Source organism: Mastigoproctus giganteus, chromosome 3, assembly GCF_048544385.1.
Source record: "Mastigoproctus giganteus isolate SK-2022 chromosome 3, ASM4854438v1, whole genome shotgun sequence".
Classification (NCBI taxonomy): Eukaryota; Metazoa; Arthropoda; class Arachnida; order Uropygi; family Thelyphonidae; genus Mastigoproctus; species Mastigoproctus giganteus.
Genome location: NC_143577.1, coordinates 190,764,629 through 190,785,289, shown reverse-complemented (window position 1 = coordinate 190,785,289; position 20,661 = coordinate 190,764,629). Strand labels below are relative to the sequence as shown.

The 20,661-nt window shown below is 39.7% G+C and overlaps 1 protein-coding gene across 1 annotated transcript in view; it reads right to left on the bottom strand.

Annotated features, from left to right (window-relative positions):
* The window catches only part of LOC150088518 (vitamin D 25-hydroxylase-like), a 46,977-nt gene extending 44,508 nt beyond the window's left edge, over nt 1–2,469 (bottom strand). The window contains exon 1 of the mRNA XM_090370209.1: nt 2,420–2,469. Within this exon, the coding sequence (XP_090226335.1) occupies nt 2,420–2,469 (50 nt within the window). The remainder of the gene's footprint in view (nt 1–2,419) is intronic.
* Between the last annotated feature and the right edge of the window lie 18,192 nt (nt 2,470–20,661).

Below are 20,661 nucleotides of genomic sequence, written 5' to 3'. Positions count from 1 at the left end.
TTCTCCTACTAAATGATGGGTCACCTACATATGTTCACCTTCCTTCTGGAACTAATACTGCGATAGATTTGTCTATCTGTTCAGCAGGCCTATAAAGTCCTGCTGAACAGATAGACATGCTTCTCTAAAGTGGTCAATAAATAATAATCCACTTCATAGTAACCATTTTCCCATACTAATTGAATTACTGAATAAACCCTATTATTATTCTACTAAAATTCTGCAGTGGCTCACTGATAAAGCAAATTAGCAGATGTATAAAAAAACTAGCTAAATTTGACACGAAAATAATCAAAGAATCTCCACCTGATGAATCAGTTGAATATGTCACAAAAACAATATTACATGCAGCAGAAAAAACAATACCAAAATCCTCTTCAAAATTGGCGATACCCCCAAAAATCTGATGGAGTAATGAATGCCGGGCAGCCAAAAAAAGAACAAAATAAAGCGTGGAATTCCTTTCGTCGCAGTCCAACCACAGAAAATCTTATCCAGTATAAACGCGCCAGAGCAAGAGCATGGTATGTTAGACGCTGTAATAAAAGGGCAACTTCGATCCGTTTTACTTCAACCATCAACCAAGACACCCATACAAATAAAATTTTTATTTTAATTGTAGACTCATTTTTCTGATTATTTGGAAAATAATCAGAAAAATGAGTGGTAAACACTAGACGATTCCCGTTCCTCTCATGGAATGGGGGGACAGAATATTTTTGACCCTGCCCAAATTGCCAACATCTTAGGGGAAACTTTTGCCAAAGAATCAGCCACAGAAAGTTACACACCAGCCTTCAGACGATTTATAACAAATTAGAAAAACAAAAATTAATCTTCTCGTCTAAAGCAAATGAACAATGCAACCTATCTTTTGCTCTCGAAGAACTGCACAGAGCTCTCTCAACATATAGACGCAGAGATGTAGGACGAGATAATATTCACTACTCGATGATACAGGAACTAAGTACTGGATCGTTGCTGTCACTTGTTGATCTGTTCAATAGACTTTACCTAGAAGATGCATTCCCTAAACAATGACACCATGATACAGTCCTTGCCTTCTTTAAACCAGGAAAAGAGCCGACAAATCCTACTAGCTATAGACCCATTCCCTTAACCCGTTGCAGCTGCAAAATTCTTGAAAAGATGATAAACCGTCGACTGATTGGTACCTAGAAAACTTTAATTTCCTACATTCTGCACAATATGGTATCCGAAAAAACAGATCAACACTAGTATACTAGTAAGACTTGAGAACTCCATCCGAAACGCATTCCTTAGATCGGAACATCATGTCATGGTGTGTTTTGATATAAGTAGAGCTTACGATTCCACGTGGCAGTATGGAACACTCCGCGAATTATCCCAATCTCCCAATTTTCATTCAGAACTTTCTGTACAAACGCACATTTCAGGTTCGTTTTAAAACTTCATTATCCCAGGTTTTCTTACAAGAAGAAGGAACCTCCAAGGCTCTGTACTCAGTGCTACCATTTTTCATAATTGCAATAAACACCATTGCCGAACAGATTACAAACACCATTGATACAGCACTATTTGTAGATGAGCTTAGATGACCTTAGCATTTCGTGTCATGCGAAAAACATGAATACTGTTGAGAGACAATTGCAAGTGGCAATAAATAAGATCACTTCATGGACACAAACTAATGGATTTCAACTCTGTCCGCATAAAACGTTGTGCATCCATTTTTTGCCGCCAACGTAAACTTCACCCACATCCGGAACTACAACTGAATGGCCAACCAATAGCAGTTCATCCCATACGGTTCTGAAGAAATAACATTAGATCATAAACTTACCTTTTACAGTGCATATTAAAAAACTAAGAGACATCCTGTCAACAAAAGCTAAATATCATCTGGGTTTTCTAAACAACTAAATGGGAGCTGATCGAGTAACTATGTTGCGATTATACAGAACCTTGATAAGTTCAAAGCTTCAAAGCTTGATTATGACTATGGAGCACCAGTGTATAGCTCTGCAAGATCTAGCGTCATTTGCTGGCTTGACCCTATCCATCATAGTGCAATACGTATTGCCATAGGATCATTTCGCACGTCACCAATACACAGCCTGTATGCTGAAGCACATGAATCCCCTTTCTCAATCAGAAGACAACTTATATTACGCTATGCATATAAAATTAGATCTATGCCTGAACACCCAAACTGGGAGATACTTTTCACCCAAAAGCACAGCATGTTATACCGAAACCACCCTTCTCTTAACTGACCATTAGGTATGCGAATAAAATACCTTTAAGATGAACCTAATCTGTCTTTTAATAAAATTGCAAATACACTTCAAATTTCCTGTGCTCCTTGGAACTTTACTTCACCTTCATGCGATTAATCAATGGAATAAATCTACATTGCATAAAGAAAATTTATTACAGCTGTATCATGCCGTAGTGGATCAGTTCCCCAACTTCGTCGTAGTGCATACGGACGGATCAAAGAATGAGGCCCACGTTGGAATTGCCGCGGTTTTTCCAAACATCACATTGGCCTATGAATTGCCATATGAGTTCAGTACAAATTTGTATATTTTCTGCCGAACTAACGGCTATTCAGGTTGCACTAAAGCATATAGAGTCCTCCGATATTGAAAATAGCATACTTTTTACAGACTCATTAAGTGCACTTCAAGCCCTGAAAAACCCCTCGAATATCACCCACCCTGTCTTAAAAGAAGTAACCTCTTATTTGCATACTTTATTCGAACTTGGGAAAAACATATACCTGTACTGGATCCCTGGACATATGGGAATTCCAGGAAATGAATTAGCTGACAATGCTGCAAAATTGGCCGTCTTACCATCCAACGACAATTGCAAAGTACCATATCAGGACTTCAAGACTATAATCCAGATAAAATGCATGCCAGTGGCAATTATCATGGAAAAATCAATATAGCAATAAACTTCGGGGTATCAAACCACAACTTGAGCGATGGCTTTCACGCTTCAACTCAATTCGACAACAGGAGGTAATATTAGCACGCCTACGAATAGGTCACACAAATATCACACATAGTGATTTATTAAGAGGGGAGACCCCCCCCCTGAGTGTCATCACTGCGACGCAGTACTTTCAGTAAAACATATCCTTGTTGAATGTCTAAAATATACAAGGGAACGCCAAAATCTTTTCACCCCAGCCACAACAGCAGACCCTCTTACGCTAATTTCACTTTTAGGCAATAAAGCAAATGTCTCAAGCATTTTTACCTTTCTAGAAATCATTAATATATATTACCTGTTTTAACTAGTTTAAAACTAATTCGATGGTACTATTTTTTGCGACTATTACTATCTAACAGGAAATAAAATTAATATTTACCATATGTATGGCGCACTAAGGCTATATATAGTTGCCAATGCGCCTAATAAATCGCTAAAACAACAACAACAACAATGGAATGTAACAATTACCTTCCACTTGAGGTGCTCACCTTATATTTTTATTGAAACTGACCATGACACATCACAATCAAAAAGACTGCATAAACATAAATAACAACAGCAATGGCCATCATTTATTTATTTATTTTTTAAACCCAAAACAAGAGAGGTGTTAGAACCTATAGTACTTAGTACCGTGCTTGGGTTGCAGGTTGAGAAGACGAAAGAAGATATTTGTTGACATTGGACTTGAACTTCTGTAGATTGTAGTTTTCAGGAAATACGTATGTAGGAAGATTGTTCCAGAAAATGGCGGCTGAACGAATAAACAAGGAAGATGAAAAGTTGGTCCTGTGAGTTTGAAGTTGGACAGTAAATGGATGTTGGCTGGTGGCGGCACGTCTTCGGACTGTTTTGAAAGAGAGAGCGGGAATTATAGAAGCTAATTCAAAAGAACAGTACCAATGGAAGTATCTGTAAAAGACGCATGCAGCATAAACAGTACCTCGATGAGACAGCGAATGGAGAGACTCTGTTAGAGATGAATCATTAATTAACCTAACTGCACTCTCCTGAATGGAATCAAGAAGCCTGAGAGAGGTTTTGGGGGCACCACCCCAGATGTGGGAACAATATTCCATGGCACGGAGGATTTGCAATTTATACATGAGCAGCTGTTTGGAAGAAAAGTAACTCCGAGAGCGAAAGAGAAAACCAAGTTTTTTAGATGCAGAGGAAGCAATATTTGTGATGTGCTTGTGCCAAGAGAGATTAGAAGTCAGGGTAATCCCAAAAGAGATATATCATTTTGCCTAGAAATCGGAGTGTCACCGAAGATAAGCATAGGAGCAGAAGAATCCTTTTTGCGAGATATAAGACAAGACTGATTTTTATAAGGATTGAAATCAACTAAGTTGTCTTTGCCCCACTGGAGAATTACCTGAAGATCGGCATTTAAGGAATTGGTAGCAGATTTTCGAGAAGTTGAAGCTGATTGAGCAGGACAAGGTATCTCCAAATGGAAAGTGGAATGCAATGTGCTATCATCGGCAAAACTATGGATAGGATTTCCAGTCAATGGAAGAAGGTCATTAATATACAAGAGGAAAAGAGTGGGGGAAAGATTTGAACCTTGGGGGAACACCGGTATTAGTTGAGAAGTTAGAAGACAGAGAGCCATCTACCATCACCTTCAGTGAGCGATCAGAGAGAAAACTGGATAACCAATTACTAAAAACAGTTGGCAAACCATAAGATGGAAGCTTGTTAGAAGACCTTTATACCAAACACGATCGAAAGCCTTTGAGATGTCAAGAGCAACTACTTGTGTTTCACCGAACTTTTCCATTGAATTAGTCCATAAATGGGTAACATAAGCCGGAATATCACCAGTGGATCGACACTGACGGAATCCAAACTGGCGATCGTTGATCAGACGGAAGGTTTCTAGGTAGTTTGAGTTGGCGGTTAATTGATTTCTCCATTACTTTAGAAAGAGTAGAAGTAATTGCAATGGGACGATAATTGGATGGGAGGGATTTGTCACCCTTTTTAGGAACTGACTGGATATGAGTAAATTTCCAAGCAGAAGGAAAAACACCTTTGGAATAAGAAAGGAAAAAAAGGCGGAAAAGAATAGGAGTAAGTTCAGGAGCACAGGTTTTGAGAACAAGTGGAGAAATACCATCGGGACCTAGTGCTTTCTTAACATTACGATTCGTCAAAATCCTTCTGACATCCTTTTAAAGGAAGACCACAGGAGGCATTGAATGGAGCATGTTGGGAATGGTGGGAGGTGTTTTGCCAAGATCATTAATACATGATTTGGAAGAAAAATGGGATGCTAGCAGGTCAGCTTTATCCTTGGCTGAAGGGACAACAGAACCATCTGATTTGGACAGAGGTGGGAGCAGAGATAGGCAAAAGTTGCGGCCAATAGCTTCGGCAAGAGACCAGAATGCTCGGCTACCATTAGGGCAAAAAGCAAATTTTCTACTCTTAGCCTGTTCAAACTCTAGTTTGGACTGATTAATAACTGCTTTACAATTGTTGCGAGCTTTAGTGTAGGCAGAAAATGAAACTGAAGAATTAGAAACAAGCCAATTACGATATGCAGCATTCTTCTCTTGAACAGTCTTGGCACATTTATTGGAAAACCAAGGTTTAGATAAAGGACAAGATTTTAAAGTGGAGTGTGGGATAAAGGATTCCATTCCTGCAAAAATAACTTCACTGACATGATCTGAGCAAACGTTGATATCAGAAGTTTTGAAACAGTAATCCAACCAAGGAAAAGAAGAAAAGAAGTCTCGCAGGTCATCCCATTTTGCATTCTTTTAATACCAAACAACACGAGGTTGGGAATAGCCATGAGATAAAGGTACCATTGGAGAAGAGACAATGACCAAGTTGTGATCTGAAGTGCCAAAAGGACCTCTCACTTCCACCGTGTACTTGGACGGGTTGTTTGTGAGAAAAAGATCATGTGTATTGGCTGTATGATTAGGATTGTCCGGTATTCTTGTAGGTAAATGAACAATCTGTGCAAGGTCATTAGTATTTGCAAAAGCCTCAGCATCTCGACCAGCTGGGTCGGTGTGACTAGAAAACGGAAGCCAGCTGGATTTGTGAACATTAAAATCAACAAGGAAATTTACCTCACTGTTGGGAAAGTTGGACTGGAGAAAGCCAAGTTGCAAAGAGAGGAAGTGAAAGGGCTCCAAGTGATTAGTTGGGTTGGGAAAACGGTAGAGACAACAGATGAATTTGACACAATGAGGTAGAGGAATTTTAAGTCAGAGAAGATCAAAGAGAGGAGATTCCAAATTGACAAGTCTCTGACAGGGAATATCAGAACGGACATATGCACAAGTACCACCTTTGAGGCGAAAGGAATCCTACAGCGAATAATTTGGGTATCTGAGATGAACAGTAGTTGAATCAACCGATAACTGCGATTCTGTCAGAAAAAGTACATGGGGTTTGGCAGAAGGCAAGTGGAAATGGACATAGTTTACATTAGAATTGAGACCACGTATATTTGTAAAATGAATTAGGAAGTGCTTGCGAGGTTTGGATCTTTTCGCAGATAAGCTTGCTCTATTAGTTTGAAAATTCATGGTGTGCTCAATAGTAAGAAAAAGTGGATGGGACATTCTGTATGAAGTAATGAAATTGTTGGATATGGCGTACACATGGTAAGAATATACCCAGATCCTTTACTTAACGTGGCCTCGACAATGCTCTCCGCACACACACTACTCGGACTCCCTCCAGTCACTATCTGGCAGAGTAGAGGTAGCAAGATTATACACTAGCTGATCCGGAAGCCTCCTAGAGAGTTACCAATAGGTTCGGTCCGGTGTACTAATTAGCGGCCGCCCTGCGAACACCGTTTTAGAGCTGTAACCTCGAAATGTAAGGAATATTGGATCTCGCCATGATATTCATCATAACCTCAAAAGTCATCAATCATACTGCATGATGGAAGAGATCGGGAAGGGTTGACCGGGACTTAGCTGTAGAGACTAAACATGGGTTCCACCACTTCAAGCCTCCAATAAGCAAAGTGGTGGTATTTCACCGATTGATGAGAGTCATCTACCACCTAGTACTGCCTGGTAACATAGAGGGGCGGCGTTCCTTCATGTGGTGTGGGGACCACACCTTGACCCCTGCTTACGTTGGTTCACGCCTGGGTGGTCACCCACCATGTACTTGTGCATGGAGGTTATACCCAGGATTACTAACAGTCCCACCATCGTGAAGGTGCAAGCAGATGATTTGGCTGTCACAGACCGTCCCGACGTCGCCGAAATTGGGTCCACTTGACTTGAGTGTCACCCGAATATCAGTTCCATCAGCGTTTTAGACTCCCAGGTAGCAAGTACAGCTTGTCTAGTATATCTGAGAGAATGTCTGTGACAACCTCAACGACCGCGCTTATCTTATATTCGCTGTCAGACAAATCTATGAATTTTCTATTTTCATGTCTTCTAGAGAAATGTTAGGAAATGCGGCAGGTTCACCCAAAATGGTGAGAAGACTGAGAACTAGCGATCCGTTGATCGAAACTGCAAGTCGTACACATTCTGACACTGCTAAAACTTGGGTGGAATATCCGCGCAAGCTACCCCACATGCAAGGTTAAATACTCTAAGGGTTAATTACAGTGTGGGACCTGATGAATGTTAGAGAAGATCAACTGGTCCAGGAACTGAAAAGCCAAAAAGGTATAAAAGTCAAACGCATCACGAACAGAAAATATGGTGATCGTACTCTCACACGCAACGTCGTCCTGACATTCGGTATATATACCTACCTTACCATATAGTGTTAAAGTTGCATAGATCAGCTGTCAAATACAACCTTACATATTGAATCCGATCAGCTGCTACTTGTGTCAAAAATATGGTCACTCCCAAAGGGACTATCGAAGGGATACTGTCTACCCTTTACTATGGGTCCAAAGTTCATAGGCAAAGAGAATACGAAGCCGAAATATCGAACTGTTGAAACTGCAGAAGCCAACTTCCGGCCTACTCCAAATCCTATGAACTATGGAAGAGGATAGAAAAAATTCAAACGTGTTGGGTAAAGTGGAAAGTTTCCTATACCTATCAAGAGGCAAAAAAGAAAATTATGCTCAACACACCTAAATACACATATGCAGCAGCGACCCAAAATTACTAGTTAACGGCAATACAACTTTAAGTCTCCGTTCCATAGCCACATCCTTCTCAGACTGGGCTCAAACTAAGCTCGGTTTGTCCTTAGTACAATAAATAAATTTTCTGTTTATACTCCAGCACGACAACCAAGTCAGTAGAGTTTACAATAAATCGTCAATAAAAATATTTATCGTATTTAGTAGTCATGGGTTTGAACCACGGTTCACTCAAGAAACGCGTGCTATGCACCCTCGCTCCTGACCACTGGGCTACGTCAGGCCTAATCTTCCAATGAACAGAAATTGGTAAACAGAGTCAACGGTACTCCCGTCATAATTCCATCAACAGTATCTAACACACCGACAGACGTCCTAAAATTGAAAAAATCTTCTCCAACTAAGAAGACGAACAATAATACATCAATGAACATGGATATCGAAAACAGTGCTGACTTAGATGAATCAGTCCTCGATCTTCACACAGAAGACTACACAGACACTAGAAGTCCAACTTTTCCGAGAAAGGAGAAGATGACACTTGATCGCAGAAGAGGTATAACAGTCAAGAGGTGCAACAGAGGTATAACAGATCGTGTAACAGTCGTGTAAAGGCTTTTGCAGCACTATTGACATTTACGAGCAAATTAATCCTTATAATAATGTGGATATCTGTTTACAAGAGAAATTTACCAACTCAAGTATCTCCCTCAGTTAAAAATTATGCGTTCTTTCTGCAAGACAAGTCTGTTACAAGTAAGTGAAAAGTGAAAAAGGTGTTAAGTGTCTAACGGCACCAGGGGTTCCCCCATCTCCGCGTTGCTTTCATTGTGAGTGTACCAGTTCACTGGGAAGGCCAGAAATTTAAAAGTGTGTGTGTGGATCATGTGAGTATGTAATGTTATGTACCGTTGTTCTTCTGGCCATTTAGCCGCTGGACTCCAGCTGAAGCCCAACGTTGTCCACACTTCGCCCCGTGGAGGCAGACCAGGTAAACTCTGGCAGCTCCTGCCACCTAGTTTCCTGAGATTTCAGTGGCTAGGACCTAAAAAAAATTGCATGGGGACATTCCGCTAGAATTGGAAAAGCAAAATGGGCGAACAGTGTAATTTCGATACGGTTATTTTTGACGTGTGGAGCATTCGCTTGCGTACAGATAGAGCGGGGTTGGGAGAATGAAGATTACGGGGATAAAGACTGAAGAATTAGGTCAATAGCGAAGACGACCCCAGGCATGCCCATTGATCAGGCCCAATAATCAGGATGTCAGTGTGGGATGGTGTCACTCTTGGGATCTAGGTCCCATCCAGTAAAGTCATAGTCATGGTTGTCCGTTTCGGTTGTCAGAGTTCCAGTGCCGAGTCTAGGGAAGCTGTGGTAGTGCTCGTAGCCTGGTGAACAGTTCATGCAGCGCAAATTGTAAGAGGGCTCTGTAGCACTCCTCCTCACACAGCACACGGTGTTCCCGACCCTTAGGGTTGAAACATATTTTTGTTATAAAGTGGCATCTTATATCCTCAAAGAGGGAACATTCATGCATCAGATGTGTCCATGTCTGGTTTTAACCGCAGTGGTATAGTGGTGATTCTTTTATTTGAAGGTCGAAAGTTTGGCGTTAAAGGAACCGTGCCCCGTTAGAAGAAAGGTGGTGTAGAGCCCCGGTGAGAACCAGGTCGGCTGGTGGTGGTAGACTTGAGTAACATCTGTCATGAATTTCTCGGTTATGGTGCCTTTAGTTGATTCTGCCCATCGGGACTGGCAGGTTTGCTGGAGATGGTTGATAAGACGTTTTTTCTCTATTTTGCTGTTGTTGGTTGGATCGGTAGTGAAGCCGATGAAGGTTACACTTTTCCCCGTTGATAGTTGAAAGATCATGCCGCAGCGGACAATTTCAAAGTCCAGGGGAGTGATCCCGCCAGGGCCTGCAGCGCGTGTGAGTTGATAGTGCAGCACGCTCTTTTGATGGTGAGCAAGATGCTACGCTGTATTGATTCCAATTTCCTTTTGTTGACAGACGTGGTAGCTTTGTTGTACCAAATCCCTGCAGCGTATGAGACAGTCTGCTACAAGTAGTACTCATGGAGGGTACACATTCCCTTAGATTCATGCGTTCCTTGTAAACGCATTCCTTTTCAAACCTGATTAGAAGCCATTGAGCCACTTATTGCTTGTGATTGGTATTGCTTTGACCTTGTATCGATATACATTCCACCCAACCAACCATGTACGATTCAGAAACTGGAAGACCTTGTTCTGCAGTTGCCATCTCCTTTCTCTTTAAGATACTTAAATAGATCTCACACATTATGGTTTTCCCTTCTCGCACAGACGAGGTGAACTCACTGAAATGTTACTGGACAGATAGAATTTAACACTGTTGAATATTCGCTCATTCACATGTATCCATTTTCCTATAACACTGACCTTCCCCTTTACTAGTAGGGTTGAGAGGCAGCGGACGAATTCCTCGACGATTTAAGAGTTATAAGACTACTTAATGGAATTAAATAAGTGAACATAAATTTCTATATATGAAATATATAAGATGAAAATGGAAGTTTTTGAAATAATAATCAATAGACATAATAAAGGAAAATTTACTCACGAAAATATATTTCCATATTTTTTAGCTATCTCCTGAAAATCTCTGTGTAAAAATTTGCTAAGGAAAGGCAAATAACCCAATATGGGTAATCCATATGGCCCAGGTGGAAGATTATTGTACTTTTTACGTTTAAACAAATAGAGAAGTACACAGATTACCAGTAAACTTGCAGTAATTGCTATCGACGTATCTGTGGCCTTCAGCAAGGAAATCATTTTGCTTGCACTTATTAGTTACTACTGCGGCACTTCGGTTAATGTGAGTTATAAACAGCTCCTATCTGTTTTCGGTGTTAAAGATTACATTGAGAAATAAAAGATAAACCTATTGAAATAAATATTTGATAAAAATCGATGTAGTGGGAACTTTGTTCAAGGTTATTTGAAATCTATTTCGCTCCTCAATTCAACTGCTTATCCTATTTTTTTGCATCATATACATATTCCTCATTTTAATGGATTTGCAGATTAATTCCAAGCCACAAAATTAATTAATGTATAGTATCTTATATGTATCTGCTAAAAACATTTCTGGATAATTTTACTTAGCCATGACAACTCGAAAAACCTAGGAGGTTTTGAAAATTAAAGAAATTAAATACTACTAATAAACCTCGCCTGTTGTTCGGATAGATTCTTAATTTTTGGTGCAGTCTTATGTAGTGTCGTGGGACAAAATTTAGTAAAAAAATATTTCTAACTGCTTTTTTGATGATGGCTCAGTGGGCACTACGACAGGAGATTAGCAAGGCAATTAATTGCTTATTTGCGTGATTTTATTAATTAGAGTTAATGGACTGCTTGGGAACTATCTTAGTACTATCTTTGGACCAATGTTGGGCTTATCAGACTAGCACATCGAAGTTTTAGTAGCACGCGAAATTTACGATAATTTATGATATGAAACAAATCACCATTATTTTGGGTGCTAAAGATTAGATTGAGAAATAAAAGATAAACCTATTGAAATAAATATTTGATAAAAATTGGATAAAATAAATATTTGATACAAATTAAAATTGTCGGAAGCCACAGAATTCGTATGTAAGTTGGAAAACAGCGCTGCTGTGATGTTAGGAACAGAAGCGATAGATGCAAGAGGACATGTCATTATTTACTTTAGAAGGCTGCGGGCCAAGTCAGTTTTTCGAATTGCATCCATTGTGCCGAAGTGATAAGGTAGGTTGGCCTGAAGCGTCGGTCTTATGATATCATCAAATTTAATTCCACTTTTGTTGATTTAATTGCATACTTGATCGCCCGATCCACAGATATCCTAATCGAGATGGTATCTGAGGATAGGGCGGTCAGTAATGTTCAAAATGATTAGCCTGCAATCACCCGTCTACATAGACAGCTGCACGTGGTGAAAGAACTTCCCCATAATGCTGCTGGTCCTCCAGGTTTCAAGATTCCAGTGGTGATAGCCTCTGTCCAACGCCCACAGCCTATGTGCCAAGCTACCATAATAGGAATCTGGCGTGTTTGGTGTGTGCTGCGACCCTTGGAAACTCTGAAAGGGGAATCGTGGTGATTGAGGGGGGGGGGTGCAGTTGCAACACAGGACTTTGGTTCCTGCTTAAAAGCTTGTTGATCGTGGGTGGCTCTTCTAGGATTTAATTTTTTTTATTTATTGGATAATACTGTACATATTTTTTATTTATTGGATAATATATATATTTTTTTATTTAATGAATAATATATATATTCTTTATTTATTAGATAATGAGTTCGCTTGCACTGGTCAACCATGTCAGTGCCATGCCCATACCCTCATGGGCCAAGAGACATGATTCAGACTAGCAGCGGTGCTGTATGGTGTTTGGGTAGCCATGGCATTCCACTCCAGAGTGGTTTTATTGCTTGCTGGGTAGTGGATGTCACATTGATGTCCATGGTCAGAACTTGTCTCCATTTGGCAGATCGGTGGTCATCTGGTTACAAAGGTCTTATTACCAGGAAGATCCTTCCTTTAGTGTCTTAAATCGATAAGGAGTGCCTTGAATGCCTACACCAAAACTGGAAACCTTATTTCTGTTAACTGGACATGGTACAATCAAGGAAAAGCTGAGTCTTTCTTAAATACTTTATGTTTTTGTAAAGACCTGAACACTGAGACCATTTAATCTCTTCTTGCGCTGTCTATCTTGATCTCTGGAAATAATTATTCACAGATCTTAATCTGACTGCTATGCAATCTGTTATTGCACTTATCTGTTCCAAATATGCTTTCGCTACCTTTTCCACATTTGCTACTTTTCACTTCAAGCGAAGAAGTCCCATCCTGGCATTAACTTCTCCAGAAATCATCCCACTACCAGTTTCCACTCACCTATAATGCTTTGGTCTCTTTCTCTCTTTACTACTCTTCACCTCTTCTACAGGACACAAGTCTTCAAATTATTACCCAGTGTGTTGCCGTTCCAGGGCTCTTAAACACCAAATTCTTCTCTTTCCAAGCTATACCAGTTGTGTGTTTCTGCTAACTTAGATGGTTACTTGCCTTCTAGGCAAGTAACCATCTAAGTTAGCAGAAACACACAATGAGACCACTGTACTCAAGGTGAGTACAGTGGTCTCAGACAGTTTTTAAATTCTATACAGTGGGAACAACTGATGATGTCACTAACAGCAAATTCTAAATGAGAAGCATTCAAGGAATTAATCTTGGAAGCTACTAGGTTTTTCATACCAACCAAGAAAAACTGTTCAAGGTGTAGGCCTAAATGGATGTCAGATGAACTAACGAGACTCATGGCAGAGAGGAAAATGCATGGGATGCATATAAATTATCAGGCAACACAGAAGCCTATGGTACTTATAAGCTAGTATGTAATGAAGTCACAAAAGAGGTTAGGCAAGCGAAGGCAGATTCCGAAATATCTTTGGCAAAGGATGCAAAGACTTCTTTACTTATATAAAATCTAGAAGGAAGGGGAATCAATCAGATTTGTCTACTTGATATCGTTGGTTCGACTGTTGATGATTCTGCTCAGATAGTTGACAAACTGAATGAGTATTTTGCATCTACATTCACACATGAGGAATTCTGTAGGGAAGCGAAAACAGAAGCTTATTACAGCAAAGGAAGTGAGCAAATCCTTAGCCATAATTATATGACAGCGTCCTTGGATTCAGGAGAGGTCCCCATGGACTGGAGATATGCAAATAGTGATCCCTAATTCACAAGGGGGGGGGTAAAATGGGTGACACAAGTAATTACAGACCTGTTAGATTAACTTCTGTTCCGGGGAAATAATGGAGTCACTGGTTAAAGAAGCATTGCAGAATCGTCTAGACAAGACTCCGGTTATAGTTCGAAGAGAGCATGGGTTTGTTAAGGAGACGTCTTGTGTGACCAATTTGATTGGATACTACGATGTGGTCACAAAGGAACTGGATGCAGAAAAAATTAATATCATATACTTGGATTTCAGGAAAGCTTTTGATACTGTTGACATGGAAGACTGCTATACAAATTGGAGAAGTATGGCATTAAGGCAAGTTACTATGGATAAAGGGACAGTTCAGTGACAGACGACAGAGAGTGGTAATCAATGGACAATGCCCTTCGTGGACTAATTTTAATAGTGGAGTACCCCAGGGTTCGGTGTTGGGCCTATTGTTGTTTTCTGTATTTATCAATGATATTGATGAAGGTATATCAGGAATAATTTCCCGAGGCCCACATCTGGTGAGTATGCGCTTGGCACACCCAGGGTCCTGAGCTGGATATCATCATTCTTCTCTTCTTGGTGATTCCCTTCTACTTTAGACTCTCTCTCTCTCTCTCTCTCTCTCTCTCTCTCTCTCTCTCTCTCTCTCTCTCTCTCAGGGTAACTTGGATTTACATCCAATGTTTTTAAGGATCACTGTGAAAACATCCAATGTGTTTAAGGATCACTGAATGGCATGGTGATATTTTTCCTTCATTTCCCGAATCTTATCACAAATGACTTTGAGCTAGCAGCCTGGGTTCTGGAGGAGGTAAAGCGGCTAAAAGACTCCCTTTGGATTTAAAGCCGAATATAACGTGTTTTGGCACATGAATATTTAAAGGATATTAAATTTTTCTGTGCGGAATATCCCCTATGCCCTGTTTTAAGCCTTTCCTGCTGACGTGCATTCTCCATTTCACAAAGATTTGGGAAATGGTGTAAACCATTTAGGTGTTTTCGGCATTTCAGTTGTGCCTGGAACAATACTTTCTATAATTTATGTAATTGCATAAATTCCAGGCTCCTGTCTGAAAATTATGCAATTACATAAATTGGCTATCTTATGATTACAAACTGTGCCAAATGTCCAAAGGCGTTCCACTCAGCCTTATCAAACTTTCACTGAGATATTCTTTATGGCTAGCATGGTCTTTTTTCCATCAGAAGGGATATCCCAGAGAAGTGATCATTTCCACAGGGAATGATCATTTCAGCCACCCATGTGAACAAACGGAGGAGGAGGGAAGGGGAGCAGATAGAAAAGCACGGCCCTGCTTGTTATTTAGCGCTTGCTGGATCCTTAGCAGTGTTCCTATGATGTTGGTGGTGGTGGTTCTCTGAGGAAGTACTGAGTGCAGGTATTCAAGTCTGCGTTTGAAGCAATGTTGGATGATGATGTCCAGAATTGTTTTTTCAAAGATTGTTTGAAAGAGGATCCGGAAGCGATTGGTCTGAAGTCTTTTAGGGATTTAGGTTTTTTTTTTTATTTTGGGGATAGGTTTTACGTAGTAGCTTTTCCACAGCTACTACGGGAAATCCTCTTCATTCATTATTCTCTGGAATATGTGTAATAATATATCGATGATGGACAAAAGCTACAGATTTTAATAATAAATAGTGGGAATTTATCTGGCTCAACTGTTGCTTTAGTTGGGAGGCTATTGATTGCTCTTTTAAAGTTGTCTCTGCTAATATTGATTTCCTTCAATCTTCTGAAGGATTCAGTAGTATATTGCCTGATGACAGGAAATAAATCCCACGACATAGGTACTGTTCGTAGTCAGCAGATCCTGCTCAACAGAAACTATCCGAGTTTGAACTGTGCAAAGGTTTGTTCTTAAATCCCACTTGGAAGAGATGGGTCTATCCAGGTTGGCAAGGAGAAGAAATATGAGGAAGCAGTGGAGAACAAATACAGCAGCAAAGGAAACACTTCCATCCTGAAAAGCAGGAATCCCATGACTTATCTGAACAGTCCTAACCATGGCCAGATGTGATCACACTGTCGTTAGTTGGAAGATGGAAAAAGATGTTGCAATAGTTAAAGGCATATTCTTAATATCAGAAACAAAGGGGACTATCAGTTTAAGACATGTATTAATTCGGTCGAATGCAGAGGGAATGCGAACAAATTCCAGTGCCTTACTTGCCTTCTAATTAGAATTACAAATTAGAAGGCAAGTAAGGCACTGGGATTTCATGGCATATAACCAGTAATTTTGAGGGATGCAGCTGGAGAGTGTATTGAACCATTGAGGTTAAATTTGAGGACGTTATTGGACTCGGAAGAAATTCCTTTGGATTGGAGAACTGCCAACGTACCGCCAATACATAAAGGTGGTTCTAAGAGAGAGAGAAGTCGGTAACTACAGGCTGGTTAGTCTGACTTCAGTAGTAAGAAAAATCTTAAAGGCAATGATTGAAGAGCGCAATTCAAGGTCATGTACATAGAAATAGCATTCGGAAGGACACACACAACATAGTTTTGTTAAGATAAAATCATGTTTAATTAACTTAGTAGGATATTTTTACACAACTGGATGTATGGAACAGGTTTTTCACAGTTTTGGTTTTTACCGAAGCATTTAACTCAGTTTTTCATGAGAGGTTCAAGAAGATTCTAAGATGGATTACAGGGTAGCTGCAGGAAACAAGGCAGTAGGTTGCGATTAATGGATATTCATCAGATTAGTTTACCGTCAGAAGTGAGGTCCCCGGAGATCGGTTCTTGGACCACCGTTGTTTATTATTTTTTTAAATGACATCGATGTAGGGATAAAAGTAGTGATATCAAAATTTGTGATATCAAGATTGGGAGAGTTGTTAATGATCAGTGGCGAGCTGACGACTTGAACATGCTCCAAGAATGAAGGGTTCAACAAAACAGAAAATCGACCAGAACACACGCAATTTACAGATAATATGTCATTAGTTGTTGATGCTCTGAAAACCCTACAACAACAAAAACAACAACTGTACGTTGGAGGATTAAATTTAGGAAAATTTGAATTTCACAGATCAGTAAACGAAATTTATTTCACAATAAATTATAAAACTCATACCGTAAGAAAATGGCATATAATATGAAGATTTTAAGACGGATTTTACATCTTTATTTTAGGACTGAAATCTTCGGGTTTGTCCCATTATTCAGGGTCGTTGTGTAGTTTATACAAGTTTATCAGAACTATTGAATGTTTGGGAATATCAAAGCCTCGAACGGTAGTATCAGCTAGAGAGCTATAAAAAAAGAAAAATATTTTTCTAAATATTGAGCTAATAACGAAATGAGTATTTTTAAAAGTAATTTTAACAAATAACAAATATTAACTTGCTTGAGATTCTAAAACCAAAGCTCACGTTCTACAAAAGTACTGGAAGCCTAAATAAATTTTTGTAGGCGGTTCATTTTCCTAAACCATTATAAATTCTTTAAAATTAAAGTATGGTGTTTCTTAATCGTAGCTAGTCATCAGTGAACAAAATCATCATCAATAATTGCTAATTTTGGAGAACCAGGTCATTCTTAAGATAAATACGTTCAAACATGTTTAGAAATACGAAGAATTTAGAATATAGCAACTCGAAACAAGATATGAAGAGACGATTACTCAAAATCTCATAGCAGACAACGGTAAAGTAAAGTGCAGCCATTATCAACCCACTGCAGGATGGAAGCCTCCTCAACAATTCACGTTGAGGAAAATGGACAATAATCTGCCACGCTGGTCCAGTGCGGGTTGGCAGATCGACCGTATTTAGCAGTCAGGGGCTTGAACCCCGGTCTACTCAAAGAGCGTGTGCTACTGCACTCCCGCTCCTGCCCACTCGGCTACGGAGGCCGTACAGACAACGGTAATGTAGTCTTAAATCTTTATGATTCCATGAGTACTGCTTGCGCATAAGGGAAAAGTGCTCGATCGCTCCACTTCACTCTTCTTTCAGTTCTAAAAACATCAGTTATTTCCTCATACATTCGCTTCTGAACATCAGAATGGCCAACTAGCAACAGAAGCATCCAATCCATGAAGCTAATTGTCGTGTCCGTTCCTCCAAGGATCATGAATTGAGAATTTCCTCTTATAACGGAATCTATACGCACAAAAGAAGAAGAAAAGCGTTAAAACGGATTTACTTTTATTGTATTCTATACTATAGTGTCAAAAAGTAACCAAACACCGCATTTTTCAAAGAACGTTTTATTGATATAATGTTTAATAACAAGTAAGGCTACCCTTAATAACAAGTAAAGACTACCTTTGTCCTTAATTACACAGTGTATATTTGTAGAAAGGCTCTGAATAAATTTTTGATAACAGGAATTCTTGTGAGTGTCTTTATAGTCTCTTTCGGCAGTGTAGCAGAACAAGCGGTATTTTGTTCCATTTCATCTTCAACACAGCGGTGAATTGACCTTCTGATTGCAAGCGTGTTGGCGTGGCGAAATGTTGTCCCAGCTTAACCAAAAGGATTCATCAAGGTTAAAGTAGGTACCTGGGGCAGGCCAATAAAGTTATCCATTTCCATGTCTCCAAACAAAGTCACCATAGATTGTGCAGTATAATGTGTACACTGTCATACTGTAAACGGCTATCCCATTCAATTGTCCAATGTAAGAAGAGGAGTATTCCAAATGTCAAAATATATTTCACGAAATTCATTCGTTGTTCCATGATTGACAATCAATGGTCCCAGCCCAAGCCAGGAGAAACAAGCATAGACAACGACAACGCCTTCCTAAACTTCTTAGTTAAAACGACATACTCTGGTGAATAACGTTTTCTGGGGAACCTGCCAGTCCCAAACGCGGCTATCAGATCAATAAACCGTCTATCGTAAGGCTATAAGGCATAATAAATAATGGCATAATATTATGGTATTATGCCATTCCATAATACAGCTTTCCAATGGTCCCGGAAAAATTAAGGGATTGTGCATCAAGCAAGTAGATGCTATATTTTGGGCTATAGCTTTTCCGTCAACTCCGATGATACGAAACTAATATTAGTTCCTTTGACCCGCCTGAACTCCCAGCTGACAGTGTTCGATGAGGGCACAGGATCTAGCGTGCCATTCTTGCGAGTGTCTTCTCATCTCTTTCGCCAATTTCTGTGGTGTAGCAGAACAAGTTCCAGTGTTTTTGCCTATATTCCATTTATTGATTGCTTCAGTCACAGTTAATCTAGGGGTTCTCAGTTTTGGTGCAATTACACGAAATTTCATAGACGGATTAATGCTTCGATCTGTCTACTGAATATCTTTGAACTGCTCACATGTAGCATGAAACTCGATTGCTTTTATTACTATTACTAGCAGGTGGATGGGGGTTATGGTTTATTTTTTTCTAAATCCCTTGATACTTTTGTTATGAGCGATTGCCACGGATTTAATAGCATCAATAATCATTTAGGGACATTTTCTACAACTTTGGTATGTGCAGAATGGGGTTTTGTTCCACTCCTTCCGTAAAGTTGCAGCTAGAACTTCGCCTGAACTACTACACCTTGTTCTGGCTTTTATTTTTTTTCCCCCAAAATTGAGATTTAATTCAAAACCAGAGCTGAAATTCCATTCAGCTCTGGATTGGAAATTCATGTACACTGCAATATTCTCTTGAAACTGCTGTTCTGCCTGTTCTTTGTTACACGGAACTTTGTCATGCTATCATATGGTTTCTATTCAAAGAACTGCCATAATGTAGTAAGGTAGAATTGTTCACAATATCACGAGACAGCTGAATTCATGGTTTCATCGATGACAATAGACCTATTCTAAACCACATTAAACGGGCTAATATGATCACTCTATCATCAGCAAGCTTCATTGTTAGTGTTAATCTAAAACAATCTGAATGAAATCGTTCTTTACATACTCCACACCTCATTCCTGGACTTTGCAGCAACGTCAGCGTCTCTGCACATCACGCTGCGAGACTGCTGTAATGCCCAATATTTCTGTTCTCTGCTCTACAATTGGCCGTGATGTGTATTGCCTTGAATCACCTTCGGCTTACCAGCGAGTATGCAATCACGGTAACTCATTCTAGAGATGTTTTCTGATGGTTGTTGGCCCTACACTCATGCCACTTCCGTCAATGGAACTGGGATAACTTCATAGTCAGCTCATTGAGGGTGCCTTCGTGATTTAATTTCGATATCCGTTTCATTTCTCGATATGCACTTGGATTCATTAATGGTGATGTACATGACGGTTGATAGATGGCTGTGTATACCCCCACATGCGACGGATGATGCTGTACTCCGCATAGGGAACATGTGTGGTCGCGTTACTCATATCTTTCACTGCTATACAGTTACAGCTTTTGGGTATCGCACTCTTTTTGCTTTCTGTAAAATCAGTGTCAGTGTACAGTGTCAGTTAAGTGACTAATTTAGTCACCGTATACAAAAAAAATTAAAGTCCTGTCCACATAAACAGTATTACTCAATTTAAGGCTGCAACGTTCGAATCTAGACCATTTCCACAGAGCGTGACAGAGAGAGTAGGGACTCAATCCAGTTAGGTACTTCAGAGATTATAAAACCGCGTAACCCAGTCCATTCTTTTCTGACTAATTCGGCCATGTTGAAGGATAAAAAGGCGACAAATGTTTCTGGTATGTGGAGAGAAAATACTTCTCAAAATGCTTAGATTCGATTTCCGTCGTCGTAATTCGATTCCAGGCTATTTCACACCACAGGGGTTCAGTAATGCCGGTGTTTAATGCAGTTTAAAACAAATCAG